Here is a 21,632-nt window from a genome sequence, read left to right as displayed (position 1 = left end):
GAGCTACTAACTTTCCTTTCTCCTTTTTCTTTTATCTGAGAGATTATTTTTGAGCTTATAGAGTCCTTTAGCTTTGTTATATTGCCTCTCTGCTGCTTGTGTGTGCGGTGTTTTGTTGTTCTGTGTCTAAGCAATTAGTTTGGCCTGTAATTTTCAGGATGAATCTGTTTTGATATGGTTCTCGGGGAATGAAGAGAAACATTTGAAGCTGAGCCATGTTTCTAGGATCATATCTGGGCAGCGCACTGTAAGTTTTTACATCTGTGGACAATGTCAGTTAATTCTCCCCTTAAACTGGCAATAAAATGTTCAGAATAAGTTTCGTGAGAGTAGTTCTAGTTATTTCATTGCGTTTATTTGGTTTGATCTCTATTTTTGCCTAGTAGGAGTGTCTTCTCCTGGTTGTCTCTGAGCTCTACTGTCATTTTTCTGAGGCGGATTGTCTTCCTAATGTGATCTGAATTTGCTCTTTTCTTACTGTCGTTTCTTCAACATAAACTCATAAGAATGTTTGGTGATTATGCTACGCTTGATTGGATTCATTTTTTTTTTTTTCATTTTCCTTTAGCGAGGCAGGTCGGTCTGGATTTGACTTGCATCGCACTTTCTTTAGTCGTATGTTGCAATTTTAGATCTTGCATATCTAGTGTGCTATTCTGATACGTCTTGCAATGGTGTTTCTCTTGCAGCCTATTTTCCAGAGATATCCACGTCCCGAGAAAGAATATCAATCCTTCTCGCTGATATACAACGAGAGGTCACTGGACGTGGTGAGTTTTTGCTTATAGTATATTCTTTTCCTAGGTTCCTCTATGAAATCATTATTATTCCATTACTAAAATGTCTGTTATTATTGAAAGTTCATTAATTGAGAATTTTATTTTGTAGATATGCAAGGATAAAGATGAGGCTGAAGTGTGGTTTAGTGGTTTAAAAGCCTTAATCTCTCGTTGTCATCAACGGAGATGGAGAACCGAATCAAGAAGTGATGGGACTCCATCTGAAGCTACTAGTCCAAGGACATATACCCGGAGAAGCTCCCCGTTGCATTCTCCATTTAGCAGCAATGAAAGTTTCCTGAAGGTACTAGAATGAAATATTCCCTTTCATTTTGTGCATGTCTTAACGAAGTAATCTTATGTTACCTTTCAGGATGGCTCTAATCACCATCGTCTTCACAGTCCATATGAGAGCCCGCCTAAGAATGGCATTGATAAGGCATTTTCAGACATGTCGTTGTATGCACTTCCTCCAAAGGGATTTTTTCCCTCAGATCCGGCAACTATTTCGGTTCACTCTTTGTCATCTGGAGCCTCTGATTCCGTACATGGTCATATGAAAGGTATGAGTATGGATGGTTTTAGAGTTAGTCTGTCAAGTGCGATTAGTTCTTCGAGTCATGGTTCTGGTCATGATGATGGAGATGCGTTGGGAGACGTTTTCATTTGGGGAGAAGGAATAGGTGAAGGTGTTTTAGGTGGTGGAAGCCATAGAGTTGGAAGTTCGTTTGAGATCAAAATGGATTCCTTAGTGCCAAAAGCTTTAGAATCTTCTATAGTACTTGATGTCCAGAATATTGCTTGTGGTGGACAGCATGCTGTTCTTGTCACAAAACAAGGAGAAACTTTTTCTTGGGGAGAGGAATCAGAGGGTAGACTTGGCCATGGTGTAGACTCCAATGTTCAACATCCAAAGCTTATTGATGCACTCGGTACCACAAATATTGAGCTTGTAGCATGTGGCGAATACCATAGCTGTGCAGTTTCTCTATCGGGGGATTTGTATACCTGGGGTAAAGGAGATTTTGGTATTCTGGGACATGGAAATGAAGTTAGTCACTGGATCCCGAAAAGAGTGAACTTTCTTATGGAAGGGATACATGTATCATCCATCGCTTGTGGACCTTACCACACAGCTGTTGTGACTTCTGCTGGGCAGTTGTTCACTTTTGGTGATGGGACCTTTGGTGTTTTAGGACATGGAGACAAGAAAAGTGTTTTCATACCTAGAGAGGTAGACTCTTTGAAAGGTCTTCGCACTGTCAGGGCAGCCTGCGGTGTATGGCACACAGCCGCAGTTGTAGAAGTCATGGTTGGAAGCTCGAGTTCTAGTAACTGCTCCTCAGGAAAGCTCTTTACATGGGGTGATGGTGACAAGGGTCGTCTTGGGCACGGTGACAAAGAACCAAAACTTGTGCCTACCTGTGTCGCAGCTCTTGTAGAACCCAATTTTTGTCAAGTTGCGTGTGGACATAGCCTAACAGTTGCCCTAACAACATCGGGCAATGTCTATACTATGGGTAGCCCTGTTTATGGTCAGCTTGGAAACCCACATGCTGATGGAAAGGTACCAGCTCGTGTTGAAGGTAAACTTCACAAGAGTTTTGTCGAAGAAATTGCTTGCGGTGCTTATCATGTTGCAGTTTTAACTGCAAAGACTGAGGTTTACACATGGGGAAAAGGATCAAATGGTAGACTTGGCCATGGGGATGTAGATGATAGAAATTCACCAACATTGGTTGAGTCGCTTAGGGATAAACAGGTGAAAAGTATTGCATGTGGTTCTAACTTTACCGCGGCTGTCTGCCTACATAAGTGGGCATCAGGGATGGACCAGTCCATGTGTTCAGGTTGCCGTCAGCCTTTTAATTTAAGGAGAAAGCGACACAACTGCTATAACTGCGGACTTGTGTTCTGCCACTCTTGCAGTAGTAAAAAGTCCCTGAAGGCGTGTATGGCACCCAACCAGAACAAACCATTTCGAGTGTGTGACAAGTGTTTTAACAAATTGAAAAAGGCCATGGAAACTGATGGATCATCTCATTCTTCTTTGAGTCGAAGAGAAAGTGTCAACCAGGGATCAGATGCAATTGACAGAGATGAGAAGTTGGAATCTAGATCCGACGGACAGTTAACTAGATTCTCATTGTTGGAGCCCGTGAGGCAAGTGGACAACCGATCCAAGAAGAATAAGAAATACGAGTTTAACAGTAGTCGTGTCTCACCAGTACCAGGCTCTCACCGGGGTTCACTGAACATAACCAAGTCTTTTAATCCAACTTTTGGAGTATCAAAGAAATTCTTTTCAGCGTCTGTTCCAGGCTCCCGAATTGCGTCTCGTGCAACTTCACCAATATCAAGACGTCCAAGCCCACCTCGCTCAACAACTCCAACTCCCACTCTTTCGGGGCTAGTTACACCGAGAATTGTCGTGGATGATACCAAGAGAACCAATGATAACGTAAGCCAAGAGGTGCTTATGCTAAGATCACAAGTAAGCTGCTTTCCACGCTCTAATTCTGGTTCCTCATACCGTAATTGTCACGCTTTAACACATATAGAAGGAAAACATAGTTTGTGAGCTCATGCTATTTTGTTTTCGATTATCCTTGTGTGTTTCTAGATTATCCTATTGCTACATGAAATCATTTATCTCTTATTCGTTGCATATGCCTATGCTAATTCACTAGTAAACGATTATCACAGGTTGAAAATCTTACACGGAAGGCACAGCTTCAAGAAGTTGAACTGGAAAGAACAACCAAACAGCTAAAGGAGGCCTTGGCAATTGCTAGCGAAGAAACAGCTAGGTGCAAGGCAGCGAAAGATGTGATTAAATCACTTACTGCTCAGGTAAATGTTTCCTCTGTGCTTTTAACTGAATGAAAAAATGATGTATGCAGCCATATTAATTGTTTCATTAAAACCATGCAGTTGAAAGACATGGCTGAAAGGTTACCTGTTGGATCAGCTCGGACTATCAAATCTCCTTCGCATAACTCGTTTGGTTCCAGTCCTGATTACGTTGCCCCTTCTTCTAACTCCTTAAACCGTCCAAACAGTCGAGGAAGTGATCCTGATGGTCCAAACACCATCCCAATGTTTGCTAACGGGGCCAGCACGCCTGTTTTCGATGGTGCAAGTTTTCGACAGCAAGCGAATCATGCTGCTGAATCGATAAATAGAATCAGCACGCGAGCAAAAGAAAGTGAAGCTCGTAATGAAAACGAATGGGTTGAACAAGATGAACCTGGTGTGTACATCACTCTCACAGCCTTACCTGGAGGGGCGAGGGATCTCAAACGCGTCCGTTTCAGGTACAATTCTTTTCTCTCTTTTTAAAGTTGGTGATGAAATGAACATAATGTGAGGATGATTTGGTTATGGCAGCCGAAAGAGGTTTAGCGAGAAACAAGCAGAAGAGTGGTGGGCGGAGAACAGAGGACGAGTTTACGAACAATACAATGTACGCCTAGTCGTTGACAAATCCAGTGTGGGTGTAGGAAGTGACGACTTGGCTCATTGATATTGTTTGTTATACACTCATCTTTTTTTTAACACGAGTTTTCATAGGTTGGTTTATTGGGGGTTATAACAAAAACAAATGTGAGATTAGGAGTGATTCCCACCGTCTTCTTTCATTATAGTTTGGGTGTTTTCTCTTGTATATTCATTTGTAAATTCTATAAGCATACACTGTCTGTGTCTCCATAAATGCGATCATTGATGTTGAATTTGAAACAGTACTAATGGTTTACAGCAGATTGTGAAGCAAAAAAGAAAGTTGCCACAACATCTCTTTATTTTTATTTCATGTCTGTGTTCAGATTTAGATCAGTTTTAGAGCAGATTGTGAACAGACAATTTTCACTTTGTCTGTCTTCATATTCGCGCATGCATGTCTTGTCATTCATTGATTTTTTAATATGCGTGGGCGTGAATAGTCTACAAGTCTTGTGACTAATCAGAAAAACCTTTAAAACTGTGCGATTCCGCGAATTATCAAAAGTGGAGGCCCTAATCAGTAATTATAGATTAAAATCATGGGGTCCATCACATTCACACACTTAAGTAAGTGGTGACCTCTCTTCTCTCACACGCTTGAACTCGTTCTTAGGCCCAAAATGTTAAGAGTAACCGGAAGTCTCTCAGCGGTATCATCTCCGGCGGCGGTAACTTTCTCCGCCGCACTGAGACTCTCCGTTGCCCACACTCCCGCTCTCGCATCTCCTCCTCCCCATCCCCGCTGCCTCTCCACGTTCTCTCGTTCACTTCTCGGCAGACGCATCTCTTCGCTCGGAGTCCGACCACGCGTTCCTTCAATGTACCCGATTAGGCTCTCTGGCTTCTCGGCTCTCAAAGCGAGAGGTATCTCTCCTGTTTCTCTCCCCTTTCTTACTTCTAGTGTCAAAGACTTGATCTTTTGTTTTTTTTTTGCAGCTTCGTTTAGCAGTGGTGGGAGTAGTCCAAGCAGAGAGATTCTGGTGCAGCATGTGCTTGTTAAGGAGGGTGATTCCGAGCTCTTTGCTGAACTCCAGAAGCGAATCTTGGATGGTCTGCTTCCTTTAATCTCTTTTCACCCGTTTTGATATTTTCATTCTTAGATGAGATTATGCTTTTGTTTAAATAGGCATGTAAAACTTATATATTCAGACAATCCTTCTGTTGTTTCTGCGAGTAGCTTTGTCGGAATGGAGATAAACTTGTGTCCAAATGTTATCTTTATCCTTAATTTTAGTGGAATTTTGTCACTCTAGTCTGTTGCGCCTCTGCTTACTCAATTTTTGTTTGTTTTATGTGGAACATATCGCACTGGTTACATTTACAAATTTCTCATTACTTGACGTTCATTTTATTTTGTTTGTATTCAAAGATTAAGGGTGTGTACTGATTTTTTCAAGTGACTATTTGTTGTCAAGGAGAGGATATGAGTGATCTTGCAGCTGAATACTCGATTTGTCCATCCAAGAAGGAGGGTGGTATACTTGGATGGGTTAAACTTGGTCAAATGGTATTATGCTCTCTTTTCTATACTTCTGTCCATTTCTTTTGGTTGTGAGATAGCTCATAGCTAATAGCATTGGTATTGCATTCACCCGTTCAGATCTATAGCCTATAGGACCCTCGTTGTTACATAAGGATGATGTAATGATTGCTGGTGAAACTTTTAGTGTTGACATCCATGTGCAAATGGAATGGTAGAATGTAACTAACAATAGAAGTAAAATTCCACAACGTTTTGGACTTTTCTCAAGGAAGATTTTTGGCTAGGTTCTGCTGCAATATGAGAATGATTAACTATTTCTCAGGTACCAGAGTTTGAGGAAGCTGCGTTTAAAGCAGAGCCGAATCATGTGGTCAGGTGTAAAACCCAATTTGGCTGGCACTTATTGCAAGTTCTATCTGAGAGGTAATTCTTCTGAGAAAAACCATCCTCCGTTTTCTGTTGAATGTTGTATATTGTTTAACGGAAAAAGGTTACATTGACAGGGAACCTGTGAAAGACATCCAGGTGGAGGAGCTGCATTCCAAAATGCAAGATCCAGTTTTCATGGAAGAGGCTCAGTTAATTGATGTCAGAGAACCTGACGAGATGTAAGTTCCTTTCGTTTCTCATCTTGACATACGTTTCCTTCTTCACCGAATCCCAGTGGATTAGCTTCCTACTCTAAACATATTTCAAAATTATGATTTGCACAGTATGATTCTTCTGCCATTTAGATACATGTGTGCCCCGTTGATCTTAGAAGAAGGACAAAGTATCTATAGTGGTTTAACATTGTTTTCTTTTTCTATTTTGTTTTACTATTTGTACCAGAGCCACAGCATCCTTGCCAGGATTTAAAGTGTTCCCGCTCCGCCAATTCGGAACATGGGCACCAGACATCACTTCAAAGCTGAACCCTGAGAAGGATACATTCGTCCTGGTATGTTCAGTCTCATCCGCTCATACATATGATATAAGCTTTGCAAAAGTTCAATGGCTGAGCTCTTAGATGTATCTAGTTTAACAGTGTAGAGCTGTTGTGAGTTGGTTAGAGAGCAGTTAGTGAGGGTTGGGTTTATATTTTATAAGTATGTCCCGGCAGGTTATTTTGGGTGTGTAGTTTATATGAATTTCGTTGGGGCTTTTAATTGAGAATTGAGAATTGAGAATTGAGAACCTCTCAACTATCAAAGTCTCTCTCTGGTTTGGTTGAACTGGAAGAAAAATTTACAGATTCATGACTTCGTTTTCGAACATTTCTCCATGGACTAAAAGCTTGCAAAATACCCATCTTACTGTGATCTAAAGATTTAAAGGTCACTTGAACAAAGAAACTCTGTTGCTGGAACTTCTCTTTTTAAGTTCTTTGAGTCGTGGCCTTTGTTTTGCATGCAGTGTAAGGTTGGTGGCAGGTCGATGCAGGTTGCGAACTGGCTGCAGTCTCAGGTAAAAAAAGAAGCTTTTCTGCTCCTAATATAGGTTTGTTGACATCCTGATGTGTGTTGATGGGTGTGTTGTCTTTGTTCCTCAGGGCTTCAAGAGTGTGTACAATGTGGCTGGTGGAATACAAGCCTATTCCCTCAAGGTTGACCCATCAATTCCTACTTACTGAAACTGCCACATCATCCCATGCAATTTACTCTCGTTATTAAAAAGATTCTTGTATCGTTTATCCAAATAATTGCAAATCGTATTCGGGGAATCATTTGACAGTAGGTACCTGACGAGTAATGAGAGATAATCACTTAAATCACCTTTCTTTTTCTTTAGAGACTTCTTTATTGAAAAGCAAACAGAGAAGCATAGAACATCATAGTTTCCAGAAAGTCGGAAGATCCACAACTCAGCATTGTAACTACGATCCTAATCGTACATTACATTAAAAAAAAAATCTCAAACAAGGAAAACAATCAAACAAAGAGCAGTGAATTGACACATTGAACATCTTAAAAAAATCACCGTCCTAGTTGCAATCATTTTCCCAATTGTGATGACAGTGCTGAGGTACGCTGCCACAGTAGCCGTCCTAATATAGCATTTGCGTGAACCGAAAGGGAAACTGCATTTAACCTACAAGTGCGCAAAGAAACAATAAATTAGGCATTCAACTAGTCACCCACTCAGGTAGAAACGTGTAAGAAAGTAAGAAGACGTTTACTTTTCTACATCAGGAGTGGCCATAGGATCATATAACTCTTGCTCTGCCCCAGCAACTCCACCAGCCGCAGAGTTTGTAACTTCTTGTGTAGCCCCTCCCTGAATATATTTCAACCATAAAGCATAAGTAATTAAGTATCCACATATTGCAAAAGAATAAATAAGTTTTAACTATTAGTTCTTTACCTGTTGTGGATACTGGGGATAGCCATATCCACCATATGCATACACGGATGGGTCTTGAGCTGCCCCATAAGCATAGGCTTCATAGCCTTGTCCGTAACCATAGTACCCATTCCACTGACTTGGATCTGCTTGTGTGACGTAACCATCCTATAACAAATACCAAAGATCATCAACGACATTCAGTGAACCACCGAGTAATATGAGGCTCTACATCATATAAGTATAGGTTATAACGAAAAAAATTCACCTGTCCTGGATTTTTACTCCAAGAGATGCGAATTGCTTGTTGACCAATCACATGTCCCTGCATTTTTTGAATGGCTTCTTCAGCAGAAGGCCTGGGGGTCAGCAAGGGGCAGAAGAAGTAAAAGATATTAGTGAACATGGAAGCAACCACATGTGAAGTCTGAGTTTTGCTGAATGTTTTACCTGGTCTTGAATTGAACATAACCGTATCCTTTTGTTGCAGGTATGTTGACATAAATAACCTCTCCTAATGGCGAGAATGCTTTCTTCAGCTCTTCCTCTGTAACATTTGGGTCCAGATTCGCAATCAAAACCTATACACCAAAACAAATGCATGAATCAAAGCAGGCTAAAATTTAGAGAAGAAAGCTCAAGCTTTTCAGATTAAACTTACCGTCGTACAGGTGATGTCATTTTCAGGTGCAAGCACCTGCGCTGGTTGAGCAACGTATGCTGGAGCAGCAACTGCAGATGGGACTGGTACTGGAACCGGATAAGCAGCTAAAAAAAGAGCTTCTAATCAGATGAACCAAAAACAAAATTCTATTTAACATAATTCAAATCATGTGTTTTGTTCTCATACCTTTGGTGACATATTGTTGCTGCACACCAACGGTTTTTCTAGGCGTTGCCACGCTGATACGCATAGGCCTTGTTGAGCAATACAAACCATTCATTTCAGACATCGCTTTGTTCCTTTCACTTTCGTCAGCAAACTTAACAAACCCGTAACCTTTCGAACGTCCGGTACTTGGATCGGTAACAACCTTGGCACCTCTAACGGAAGAGTAGTGAACACGGAATGTCTCGTGAAGGAGATAATCTGTAACATCTGGCGCCAAGTCTCCAACAAAGATAGAATGATCAGGTCCAGCATCTACTTTTTGACCTGAACCAAAAGAAGCCCAGTTTAAGCGGAAGGCTACTTCCGTTCCAGGCATCAGTGTCCCGTTGTACGTCTGAAGCGTTCTCTCCGCTGCTGCGTGAGATACAAACTCTATGAAACCGTACCCTTCTGGCTGGCCTGTGATCTTGTTACGTATAACCTTTGCAGAAACAAGCTGCACATACATGGATACACAGATCATTATAGGAGCATACATATAAACTGTGGACATCAAACATGGTGAGAACCTTAAAAGACTCAGACTTTCAATGAAGCGCAAGAAAGAGACCGTTTCATAGAACGCACCAAGGTAGTATCTATACAATACCTAACATCTCCAAACCAGAGCTTCGTCTATTCATAAACGGGAAATAAACCCTATCAACGGCACATATATGGATATACAGATCATTGTAATGTTGATTTAAATATTCTTCCACACCTAACAGTTAGGAGCATACTTATAAACTGTGCACATCAAACATGGTGAGAGCCTTTAAACCATATTGAAAGACTCAGACTTTCAATGAAGGTTAAGCAATAGACCGTTTCATAGAGCTCACCAGGTATCTATACAACACTTTAACATCCCCAAAACCAAAGTAATCTCATTTTATCTATTCTTAAACCAAACCCAGAGGAAAATAGAGCTGTAAAATTGGAAGTATACGAAGCTACAACAACACGCGGAGAAGCTGAGGGGAGAAGAGAATAAGGTTTACCTCGCCGGTTTGGGAGAAGCAGGAAGAGAGGTAGTTCTCGTCGACCCAGTACTGCAAATCTCCAATCCAAAGGGTTCGTACTTCTTCCAGCGTCTGTGGATGGTGATACCCTCCTTGCTGCTGCGGAGGCATCATCATCGCCATCGTCTCTTTTTGCTTCCCTTAGCGGCGAAAATATAACCTGAACACACACGTCGCGGTCGCGTTATAGTGAAGTCGGCGGCGATAGATCCCGGCCGATCTAAAATATTGATTTGCGGATAAAATTTTCGGATTATTTAGTGAATTAACGGGTCGCCCGTACGGGTCATGCCCGTTTTGTCTATACCCGCCCGGAATTGGGCCTAACCAGCGGGTCTAAGCCCAATTTGACATCAGTAAAATGTCGCGGTTATTTTTTCTGTCTTACCAATTGGCTCTATTTCGGCGGTGAAAGAAAAAGAGTGAAACCAAGAGTTTGAGATCCTCAAGTTGTGTATAATAGGATCAAAGCAGCCGTGACTACCCTGTATTGAAAAAGACATTGGTCTCAAGCCCCAGATTAATATAATTTTTTTTAGAAATTCAAAATTTAAAATAATTTATAATCTAGTGGTTTAGACTTATTTTTAAAAAATCTTTCCACGAGAGTTTGACTAAAACTCACTTTCTGGATTCATATATTTTTCCTATATCACATAATATAGTATATTTATGTAATAAATTTATTCTTTTACAGTGTTAGCCTTGTGTATTTGGTGAAGGTGATATGATGTTTTAAGTTTTAAAAAAAAAAAACTTGCCTTAGGCTCCTAAAACTTTTCTCACGGCACTGAATAGGATTTCGGATTTATGAGTTGGATTCATATTTTAATTGTGTTTTCTCAAAGGTTATTTAATGGTAAATTTTGGTTGTTTGAATATGATACAAATTAAAATTTCATATGGTCTAGCGATGCTTTTGTTAATACATATCAAGAAATAATGATGTAGCAAACTCAAAGAATAACAGCTTTGATGACCTACTTTTGAGGTAATCTAACGATGTCATGTTAACCTGATAAACTTATTACACATTGGATTGGATGTAGAAAATTAAATATAGTATATATGTATCTATCCAAGCGAATAAAATTTGTGATGATTATATGACAACATAAAAATGATTAAACATAAACTCAGATATCCCCGTAATAAATTGCACTTGCATGACAATACAACATGATTCTAGTTATTTCAAACGTGGAGTAGAAGCTCAACAACATTAACCACATATGCATATGTTTGGCTCTAAATGGATGGATGCATGTGCTTCTTTGCTTTGAGAAGTGTTTAGTACGTGATAAAAGATTCTCATGTGGTCAAAGTCAATAGATTCATAGCCAATAATGTCTTCATTTAATTATTGGGTCACTTCATTTTATTCTTGACCATCTTGATGTTAATTTGTATAAATACAACCAAAGTAAAACTCAATTATTTTCATTTTTGGGGGACATCTTTCGTTACAACTTATTTGCGATTTTTGAGGGGACATCTTTCGCATGTGGGATTTCCTTTTTGTTTGGCATCAATTTCGTTCTGATTTGCTCAGTTTGTGTTGGGTTTGGTTTCCAAGTAGACGTAAACAAACTTCTCATGTTCTTTCAAACTATTGTTTATTTGATACAATGGAACTATAAACAATACAACATATTCCTAATCTAACAAGTATGGCTCGGTTATATAGACATCTCAAACTACCGCTAACGTCTTGCATGAATTAACGGAAAACGTCTTATTTATGCCCGAACTAGGGGTCGCCGAAAAAAATACATACTTTAACTTTTACTACATGCCAAAACATACCTTCACTAATCAAAAATGTCAAAGTCATGCATGAACTAAGAGTCGATAAAAAAATATATATCTCAACTCCTATTGCATGCCAAAACATACCTTAACTAATAAAAAATTTGAAATTTATGCATAGTCTTTAGAAGTCGACGCTAATCCCAATCTATATTATTATTTGCGAAGTAATTTTTCGCAACGGAGCTTTCACTTTAAAAATTAGAGTGGCTAAAGTCTATGTTACCCTTAATGAATTTTTATATATCTTAAAATCACTTCTTAGAAAATATCCTTATACAAATATATTGCTTCATTAATATTTACTTAGATATTAATTTTATCTTAAAATTTAACTTTCATAATAGTAAAATATTATTTCAAGATAACAACACAATATATAAAAATTATCTTATATTTTGTTTTTTAAATATAATATTTCAAAAATCACTTCTCTTTTTTTTTTACTTTTATAATAGTAAAATATTATTTTAAGATAACAACACAATATATAAGAATCATTATAATTATTTAAAAAATATATATATAATTTTTAATATAAAATTCATTTTATTATGTAATAGAATATATATATAAAATTCATTAAGGGTAACATAGACTTTATCCTTTCTAATTTTTAACGTGAGAGCTCCGTTGCGAAAAATTACTTCGGAAATAATAGTATAGATTGGGATTAGCGTTGACTTCTAAAGACTAGGCATAATTTCAAATTTTTTGATTAGTTAAGGTATGTTTTGGCATGCAATAAGAGTTGGGGGGTTTTTTTTTTTATCGGCCCCTAGTTCATGCATGAATTTGAAATTTTTGATTAGTGAATATATGTTTTGACATGCAGTAAAAATTGGGGTATGTATTTTTTCAGCGACTCCTGGTTCGGATATGAGTAAGCCGTTTTTCAGTGAATTAACGTATAGCTACGGTTGTTAATGATTGGTTGAAAGAAGTTAATATTGAGATATATGGGGTAGGTTGGAATTTTGTACTTAGCATTGCATGGTAACATCACTGTCTCTCTCCCTCACTCCTCTCAACGTCACCATTTAATACTTGAACTGTTGTATAAATTTTAAAAAGAAAAGCATATTGTACTAGTTAAAGGGGGTCTAAGTCTAATTAATCATTTGGAGTTAACATTAATCTGCATAATCTGGTGTTTATTTTGGCAACGATAATAACTACAATAATCTGCATTCTGCACACCATAGTTGGCAATGATATGATCTCGTGTGTTGAGATGTACCTGTATTCACATGGCAACGACCCCAAGTTCATGTGAGGACATGTGTTCACTATTCATTTATCTTTCTCCACTTTCCTTTGGTCAAACCTCATCAACAATTTTCTAAAAATACTTTCTGATAATATATAACTATATCAAATCATGGAAACAAAATATGATAATGGATCCTATAATATTAGAAGGCATCTCCCAGTCGATGTGGGTAATATTTTAAATGCGTTTTGCATGTTAATATCATATAATCTTTCATCTTCTGTAGGTCCTTAATTATTCTTCTTACAACTCTGTAACTTGTCTGCTTCTTCTGTTTGTCCATGTGGTCTTACCTCTCTCTCTCTCTCTTTGTATATAAATTCTCATCATTACCTTCTAACTCTTCACTTCTCTCTCTCTCTCTCTCTCTCTCAACGTCCGTTACGTTTGTACCATCATGGTATCAGAGGAAACATCGACAATGGCGGATGCTAACATGCTTTTCATGATGGAGTCGCCACCGTCAGGACCTCGCATTTCCTTCTCCGCCGACTTGTCATCATCAGACAGCGAGGGAAATTACATCTGCATCAACCCGAAGAATCTCTTACCGGGAAAACAAGAACAAGACAAGAGCTCATCGAAAGCCGGAGACTTTGAGTTTCTATCGAATACTCAAACAATGCTCACCGCCGACGAGTTGTTCTCCGAAGGAAAGTTTCTTCCTTTCCGGCACGTCAAGCATTCAGAGAAGCTTCAAAACGTTACATTGAAAACAAAAGCCGAAGAACAAGAACAAGAAAAAGAAGACGGTGAAGTAGTGAAAGAGGAGACTGTTAATAACAGCAACAGAGGAAGCTGGTTTCTTGACGACGACCCTTCTCCTCGTCCACCAAAGTGCACTGTGCTGTGGAAAGAGCTTTTGCGGCTAAAGAAACAGAGGAACAACGCGAAGGCATCGTCTCTCTCGCCGTCGTCTTCTTCGAGCTCGACTTCGTCTTCTTCCAGCTCGATCGGGGACGCGGTGAAGAAGGAGGAGAGAGAGAAGAGAGGTAAGAAAGGGTTAGAGAGGACGAGATCTCTGACTATGAGGATAAGACCGATGATTCATGTTCCTGTCTGTACACCACCTTCTAAGCCTCCTCTGTTTCCTCTGAGGCTTCACACAACCAAAGTAGAGAGACGAACTTGATGATGACTGTATTGTGATTAAATGGATTGTGTGTTTTGTTGAGCTTTTTGTGATTGAGATCTGATGTGTGTTGACATTGTATAAATGTGAATGACATTTTCATACCCTAACACAATAAAATATTCATCATTAAATAAACTCATTAGTATGATTTTCATCTCATTATATTGAAAGTGTTTGTCTCGTTGTATTTCTGTCTGTTTGTATCTAAGCCAAAGATCAAATATTTTGGGTTAGACTCTTGATGTTTGTTAGTTTAGGGGTTAAGATGTGAGAAAGTGAGAGATAGACAAAAGAGTTAAATGCAAAAACTAATGGAAAAAAGGCAAGACAGGAGAGTACAGTGATGTGCAGATGTTTTGTTGTTTAGATCCTTTTTCTCTCAAGCAAGAATCCACCTAGTGACTCTGCTCAACTTTTATAAGTACATGGTTCACTCTTCTGAAACTCTAGCCTCACGTTTTAAAACCAAAAACTATACTAATCCCTATACATCATTTCATAATATCCAATTCAGTTTGATCATTTATGACTTCCAATTATTATATCGCTGCTGGGCTGTGTTCTATCATTTCACAACGATATAGAGATACAACAAAGAATGGATTACAAAACTTAAGGATATAAATAACTTACCTAATAAGTGTGCATGTAAGTCACAAGTACTGAAGAAGTGTGCATATTAAACAGTTCAAGATGAGCTGATATAACTTTGATAGGATATGGTTTTGTGGCTTACCTAAGATCAGATCAGTGCCGGCCCTTGACATAAGCGGGGGAAGCATGTGCTTCCGGCCGCTATATTATTATGTAATTTATCGGCCACACATTTTGAAAATGTGCTTCTTGTCTAGTGGTAATGCTGTCCCAAAGCATTGCAAGGAGGCTGGGTTCAAACCCTCTCTAAGGAATATTTTATTTTCGGTCTTTTATTTATTATTTGTTTGTGGTCTCAAAATGTGTAGGACCGGCTCTGGATCAGATATATGTTTAGTAACATCAATGGTCTCTTCCAAGACTAAAGTAACGTAGTAGCAACAGGCATGTCGATATACCATAAAGACGAATTAGTGGCATGTCTATATTCTTAATCATGGCACTAATTCGTCTTTGATCTAATTTAAGATTATACAACTACATACGGCTGAAGATTGATATAGTACTTACTGTTATTTTTTTTTGTCATAGTGGTATGTCTCATTACGCCAATGTGGCTTGCCATGTTTATATAACTTTTTTAAAAATACATGTTATTCATAGAAACATGGATATTACTTGTGTGAATAATAACAACATTGCAAGTAACATGTATATACCAGCTAGCAGCACATACATCACTACATAGAAATGCTTCCTTTCTCCCTCTTAAATTGAAGAACTCATATAGTCATATACTTATGTCATTTTGATATTTTATTCAACACTTTCAAACACGTCTCACTTTGTGGCAGACCACACTCAGTCCAAAAGCCTTCTACTTGTTTCTTTTCTTATAAAACTAGGTTAACATCCGCGCCTTACGCGGAATCAACATTATATATATAAATTATTTTATGTATTAAATATTTTTACATATTATAAAATAATTAATATATATTAAATAATTAAAGTTCAGTAACTATTAAATATATAATTAAATTGGTGCGAACATATAAATTAATTTTATTAATCCAAAAAATATTTTTTTTTATTTGATAGGATATGTAATTAAATTTAAATGATACTAACATAGATAATATATTTTAGTATATTTTTAATATTAATATCTATTAAATGATGATTTCTACTCAAAAAAATTTAAATTGATTTTCATTGTGGGATTATTAGTTTTACTAATTTATAATTTAAAAAAAAATAAGTTGTCAATGATCGTTCAAAACTTTTATCAAAAAAATTGTTCAAAGTAAATTTTGAAACTAAAATATTGTATTTATATGGTTTATAGTTTAATTTAAAATGATATATATATTAATCTTAATAATTAATTAAATTAGGCTTTTTACTTATATAATTTTTGTAATCATTTGTATTTTGTCATAACAAAATTTTTAAACCATGAATCATAAAATTTGAATGTGAGACTCTTAACAGCTTTTGTAATTTATAGCCGTTTGTAAAAATTCATAATATAACATATACATAAAAATCTAAATTTTTATTATATGGTTATTGTGGTTGTTTAATTTATTTAATAGTTTAAAATTAAACAAATATGATAGAAGATACACTATTTTTTTTATCAAATCTTTATTATTCAAAATCATTAATTGTCATATATATTTTAGCCACATTAGACAATTCCGTAAATTTTATTTAAGGAAATAATAAAGTACATTAATGATGAATTTATTGTTAGTTTAATAAAAATCTTATTATATAATTAGATGGACCAACATAATTCTCTAATGATTCTAAGAATCATTTTAGTGAAGACATGTGGCTACAAAAAAAAGTTATAATGATTCTCGGATAATATACAGGGGATAATCACAAAACCATATTAATAAAGAAAACGAAATTTAGCAAAAGTGCACACACAACCTAGACTACCCAGTTTCCTTTTCGTCCTGGGAATGTGATTTATCTTTCCGATACACAGGCGTAGTTTAGCACATACTCATTTCCGGTATCTAGCGCAAATTAGCTTCATGCGGCAAGAAAACATTCAAAATTACACATGAGTAAATACCCAAAGTACCCCTGTTCTATTCTGCCTTGATTGATTTCAAAAAAACGCTCTTCTTCGCATCGTCTTTCTCTCACGAACTTGGTGAACGATGGAGCAACAACGAGAAAGCCGGAGCTTTCCAGAGCGCAAGGGACAGAAGAGGAAACTTGAGGAAGGACCACCTGCCGCCGCAGAGGATCCACAGATCTCTCCCTCAACCACCACCGACGCTGCGCTTCTCAGCGAAGTCGCTGCTCAAGTCTCCGTTCTAAACTCCGCCTTCTCCTGGAAAGAATCCGATCGCGCCGCCGCAAAGCGCGCAGCTCAAGTCCTCGGTGAACATCAGTCTCGACTCTCCTATCTCGCTTCAGTTTTCATATCTTTTAGTGAACCTTCGATGTTCAAGCAGAGGATTTGGTGAACGTGATTGTCGACGGAGGTGCTGTTCCTGCTCTCACGGCGCATCTACAGCCCCCGCCGTGCAGCGACGGAGACTTAGCTCACAAGCCGTTCGAACACGAGGTCGAAAAAGGAAGCGCCTTTGCGCTTGGTCTTCTCGCAATTAAGGTTTTGGTCCCAAGTTTAGTTTTTTAAGGCAACTTTTGGTAATAAAGTTTCATATTTTTAATTACCGAGGGGACTATGTGATCACGTTGTGGGATTGACTGCTTTTACAGCCAGAGTACCAGAACCTGATAGTAGACAAAGGCGCTTTACCTCATCTCGTGAGTCTCTTGAAGAGAAACAAAGAGGGCCCCACTTCTCGTGCTGTTAATAGTGTTGTTAGAAGAGCCATCACCAATCTAGCTCATGAGAACAGCAGCATCAAGACTCGTGTCAGGTCAGCTTATTTATTTAAGTGATTTAAGATTTGTTTTCAGTGCAACTCTCCTCGTGACTGTTCAGTTGTTGACAAAGCAGGCTAGAAGGCGGTATTCCACCTCTCGTGGAGTTGCTTGAGTATTCTGATTCCAAGGTTCAGCGAGCAGCGGCAGGGGCGTTGAGAACCCTTGCATTTAAAAAACGATGATAACAAGAACCTGGTAGAAATTGCTATCTTGCAGCTTCTACTTAGATTTTTGGACGGAGCGTGTTTTGATTGTCTACTTTTGCAGATAGTTGAATGCAGTGCTCTTCCCACGCTCATTCTAATGCTTGGATCAGAGGATGCTGCTATACATTACGAAGCGGTTTGGATTCTTTTACTGCGTCGAGAGTTTTCATAATCAACTGTTATACCGCTTATCTGAGTCATGCTTATACGTTGGAGTTATAGGCAATCTAGTACATTCGTCTCCAAACATTAAAAAAGAGGTTATTTCTTCTGGGGCGTTGCAACCTGTCATTGGTCTTCTCAGGTGTGTGGAAACTCGCCATTTTAATTTACATGGTTAAGCATTTAGTTGTTACTGTTAACCTTAGGGTCATTCTTGTTGTTTATTGAATTTGTCTCTTTCAGCTCCTGTTGCCCTGAGAGTCAAAGAGAGGCGGCTTTATTACTTGGACAGTTTGCCTCTACTGATTCTGATTGTAAGGTACTATTTCATCTCTATCCTCAGTTCGTTTGCTATCCACCAAAGCATAAACTCTTTCTGTTTGGCTGTACTAGGTGTAAGCTGTTTGTTTCTGTTGATTTTCAGGTTCACATTGTTCAAAGGGGTGCTGTTCGTCCTTTGATTGAAATGCTTCAGTCACCGTATGTTCAGTTGAAGGAGATGTCGGCCTTTGCACTGGGAAGATTGGCCCAGGTTCCTCTTTTAAACCTTTGTTAGTTTGAGCGCTGTAAAATTGTAACTTCGCTCTTTAGGCTTAAAACCATTGAGTTGTATTAAAATTACAAAACTGTTATGTCTTTTAATTTTCTAGCATATTCTTTCTCGCAGGATTCGCACAATCAAGCCGGTATTGCTCATAGTGGTGGTTTAGAACCTTTATTGAAGCTTCTCAGTTCAAGAAATGGATCCTTGCAACACAATGCAGCATTCGCTCTTTATGGCCTTGCCGATAATGAGGTGCGTTGAATGCTGCTACCTTCCGTATATGTTATACATTAGGATGCAAAATTTTATGGTAAACCTTATTAAATTGGTTATTGATCCCCATTTTTCTCCCCGTAGGATAATGTGTCGGGTTTTATCAGGGTGGGAGGTGTCCAAAAGCTACAGGATGAAGAGTTTATTGTTCAAGTATGTGAATCATATCGTCATTTTTCTTATATTGGCTATATACTGAATTTCTTAGCAGCTTTATTTGTATTTGTTTTACTCTCTCGTTGGATGTTTCTAATGTACAATGTTTGTTAGGCAACTAAAGATTGTGTCTCCAAAACATTGAAGAGGTTGGAGGAGAAGATTCATGGAAGAGTAAGTAAAATTATACCTGTCTTTAAACTTGTTACTTCCATTTCTGGTGATTAAAACATACACAAATGCACGGATTGTAGTAAAACTGATGTATTGGTCTAGTGTCTGAAACTTTGTTTAAGTTTAGTATTTCTCTATGGAACCTTTGAAACTTATGTGCTTTGGATTTCCTTTGTAGGTTCTAAGGCATCTGTTGTACCTAATGCGCATTTCTGAAAAGTCTATCCAAAGACGGGTCGCTCTCGCTCTTGCTCATTTCTGTTTACCGGAAGACCAGAGAACCATATTCATAGATGAGAATGGCATGTGACAGATTTTTTTGAATTTATGATGTTAAGACTTTTAACGCTTTAACCATTAAGTTTAGATGTTCTTTCTGCAATTTTTTTTATATTGAGCTGTCTTTTGACAGGGTTGGAGTTGCTACTTGGTCTTCTTGGTTCTACAAACACTAAGCAGCAACTCGATGGCGCTGCAGCATTGTACAGATTAGCAAATAAATCCATGGCACTTTCTCCAGTTGATGCTGCTCCTCCTTCCCCAACACAAAGGGTGAGTCACCTTCTTGCTTCAGTTCTCCATTACGTAAGTTGTGGAAGTCTCAGTGCATCATTCTGTTTATCTTTTTGTGACAGGTTTATCTAGGAGAGCAATATGTAAATAGTGCAACGCTGTCTGATGTAACTTTTCTAGTCGAAGGTAATCACATTACTCAGAAAATTGCAGCAGTCTTGTTAGCTCCAAACACCATATGTAAAACAGAAAAGATCATACTGCAGGAAGGAGATTCTACGCACACAGAATTTGTCTGCTGGCTTCTTCAGATGCATTTCGCGCAATGTTTGATGGTGGTTACAGAGTAAGTGAACTATTATGTTCTTTTTGAAAAACATCTACTAGCTATAATGACTATTATCAATGAAGCTCTGCTTCTCTGTCAAAGGAATACATGGATAATTATGTAAACATGTCTCATTCAGTTTGTGCCTCGTTTATACCACAGGAAAAAGACGCTAGAGATATTGAGATTCCGAATATTAAATGGGAGGTTTTTGAGTTAATGATGAGGTATGACGAGTTTCTACAAGCTTCTAGACTGAGAACTTTCGTCATATACATGTAACTAACTCACACTTGAACTGTGATCTTCAGGTTTATATACACTGGATCAGTCGACATAACAATTGAGATATCACAAGATCTTCTGAGAGCAGCGGATCAGTATCTCTTGGAGGGCCTAAAGCGACTCTGTGAATACACAATTGCTCAGGTGAGGCAGACTAATTGCAATGAAAAGTGATGTGGTTTGCATAATAACTAACATTTGCTTATGGATGAAAGGATATAACGTTGGAAAACATAGGAAGCATGTATGATCTCTCGGAAGCATTCCATGCGTTGTCGCTGAGGCAAGCTTGTATCTTGTTCTTCCTGGAGCATTTCGAAAAACTGAGTTCAATGCATGGGTAATATGAAGTACCTCTCTCTCACTCTCAGTCTTTGGCCTATATATCTGAAACATAGTGGATGAAAAATGCAGGCAGAACGAGCTGGTGCAGCGAACAATACCAGAGATAAGAGATTACTTCTGTAGAGCTCTAACAAAGTCTACTACAAACCTGCAAAGCCTGAGGTTGTAGAATGTGGAGGAAGGAGGCTGCACCTAACTAGAGAGGCAAGTAGACAAGGACTATCTATATAGAGAGAGAGCCGCTATTAGAGTTGGTCTTTATCATCCTGTCCTATATTGATTTGTTTTAGTAATTTTCTGTGCGTTTGGTTCAGTCTTAGCCATTGTATTGTATTATTAATCTCTTCTGATAACAGTCGGTCTTCAAAGAAAGCGCCACTTTTGTATCCAAAACACCATATTATGGTGAAACTTCCATTATTCAATCCACTGTCCAACAATCCTGTGTCAGAAGCAAATATACTTTTGTGTAGGTTTGTTGACCTGTCGATGATGAGATATGTATATTGGTGGTGACTAATGACTTATTTTCTGATGACTAATCATATAATCACAAGTGAGAAAAATGAATATTATTGAGAGTCGAATTTATAATCACAAGTGATTTAATCCCCAAAGTAAACGTTCTCAAGGAGCCTGCTTCCCCCATCAAAGCTCTTGAGATGGCAGCAGGTAATGACATAACAGTTGAAGCCACTTCAGCTGTCACAGCTTGTGTAAGATCTGAACAAGTTTAATTTGTCTGAGAAGGAGCTGAAAGATGAGGAATGTGTCCAACTTCAGTTAGTTATTCCGTTATAAACCCATTTCATTCAATAGTGATTGAGTGTGTAAAATGTAACACTCATGTCTCACACTTGCTCATACTTTCAAAGAAACATGTTAAATTGTTTGTGGAAGAAGATAAAATATCAGTGAAGCAAGCTACTGAA

At 38.1% G+C, this 21,632-nt stretch overlaps 4 protein-coding genes and 1 pseudogene across 4 annotated transcripts in view; 4 read left to right on the top strand and 1 right to left on the bottom strand.

The window, feature by feature from the left end:
- Positions 1–4,525, top strand: part of LOC106335085 — an 8,561-nt gene extending 4,036 nt beyond the window's left edge. Inside the window, exons 3-9 of the mRNA XM_013773508.1 lie at positions 158–247; positions 690–770; positions 889–1,083; positions 1,153–3,273; positions 3,486–3,632; positions 3,714–4,096; positions 4,170–4,525. Of these exons, the coding sequence (XP_013628962.1) occupies positions 158–247; positions 690–770; positions 889–1,083; positions 1,153–3,273; positions 3,486–3,632; positions 3,714–4,096; positions 4,170–4,305 (3,153 nt within the window). The 3' untranslated portion in view covers positions 4,306–4,525. The remainder of the gene's footprint in view (positions 1–157; positions 248–689; positions 771–888; positions 1,084–1,152; positions 3,274–3,485; positions 3,633–3,713; positions 4,097–4,169) is intronic.
- A 343-nt stretch (positions 4,526–4,868) lies between these two features.
- On the top strand, positions 4,869–7,519 carry LOC106335165 (rhodanese-like/PpiC domain-containing protein 12). The gene is made up of 8 exons (XM_013773609.1): positions 4,869–5,147; positions 5,220–5,333; positions 5,699–5,790; positions 6,089–6,189; positions 6,270–6,374; positions 6,598–6,706; positions 7,162–7,212; positions 7,298–7,519. The coding sequence occupies exons 1-8, from the start codon at positions 4,904–4,906 to the stop codon at positions 7,376–7,378; spliced, it is 897 nt and encodes a 298-aa protein (XP_013629063.1). The 5' UTR covers positions 4,869–4,903; the 3' UTR covers positions 7,379–7,519.
- A 44-nt stretch (positions 7,520–7,563) lies between these two features.
- On the bottom strand, positions 7,564–10,220 carry LOC106335164 (polyadenylate-binding protein RBP47B'). The gene is made up of 8 exons (XM_013773608.1): positions 9,964–10,220; positions 8,939–9,416; positions 8,750–8,856; positions 8,539–8,669; positions 8,357–8,447; positions 8,110–8,256; positions 7,925–8,022; positions 7,564–7,836 (listed from the first exon to the last, which is right to left on the bottom strand). The coding sequence occupies exons 1-8, from the start codon at positions 10,105–10,107 to the stop codon at positions 7,740–7,742; spliced, it is 1,293 nt and encodes a 430-aa protein (XP_013629062.1). The 5' UTR covers positions 10,108–10,220; the 3' UTR covers positions 7,564–7,739.
- Positions 10,221–13,444: 3,224 nt separating this feature from the next.
- Positions 13,445–14,295, top strand: LOC106335163. Its single transcript, XM_013773607.1, has one exon. It carries the CDS (start codon positions 13,464–13,466, stop codon positions 14,196–14,198), a length of 735 nt encoding a protein of 244 aa, XP_013629061.1. The 5' UTR covers positions 13,445–13,463; the 3' UTR covers positions 14,199–14,295.
- A 2,563-nt stretch (positions 14,296–16,858) lies between these two features.
- On the top strand, positions 16,859–21,136 carry LOC106335162 (annotated as a pseudogene).
- Positions 21,137–21,632: the final 496 nt, after the last annotated feature.

This window comes from Brassica oleracea, chromosome C3, assembly GCF_000695525.1.
Source record: "Brassica oleracea var. oleracea cultivar TO1000 chromosome C3, BOL, whole genome shotgun sequence".
NCBI classification, from domain to species: domain Eukaryota; kingdom Viridiplantae; phylum Streptophyta; class Magnoliopsida; order Brassicales; family Brassicaceae; genus Brassica; species Brassica oleracea.
Note: the sequence above shows the minus strand (reverse complement) of the source record. Positions and strands in the feature narration are given on the sequence as shown.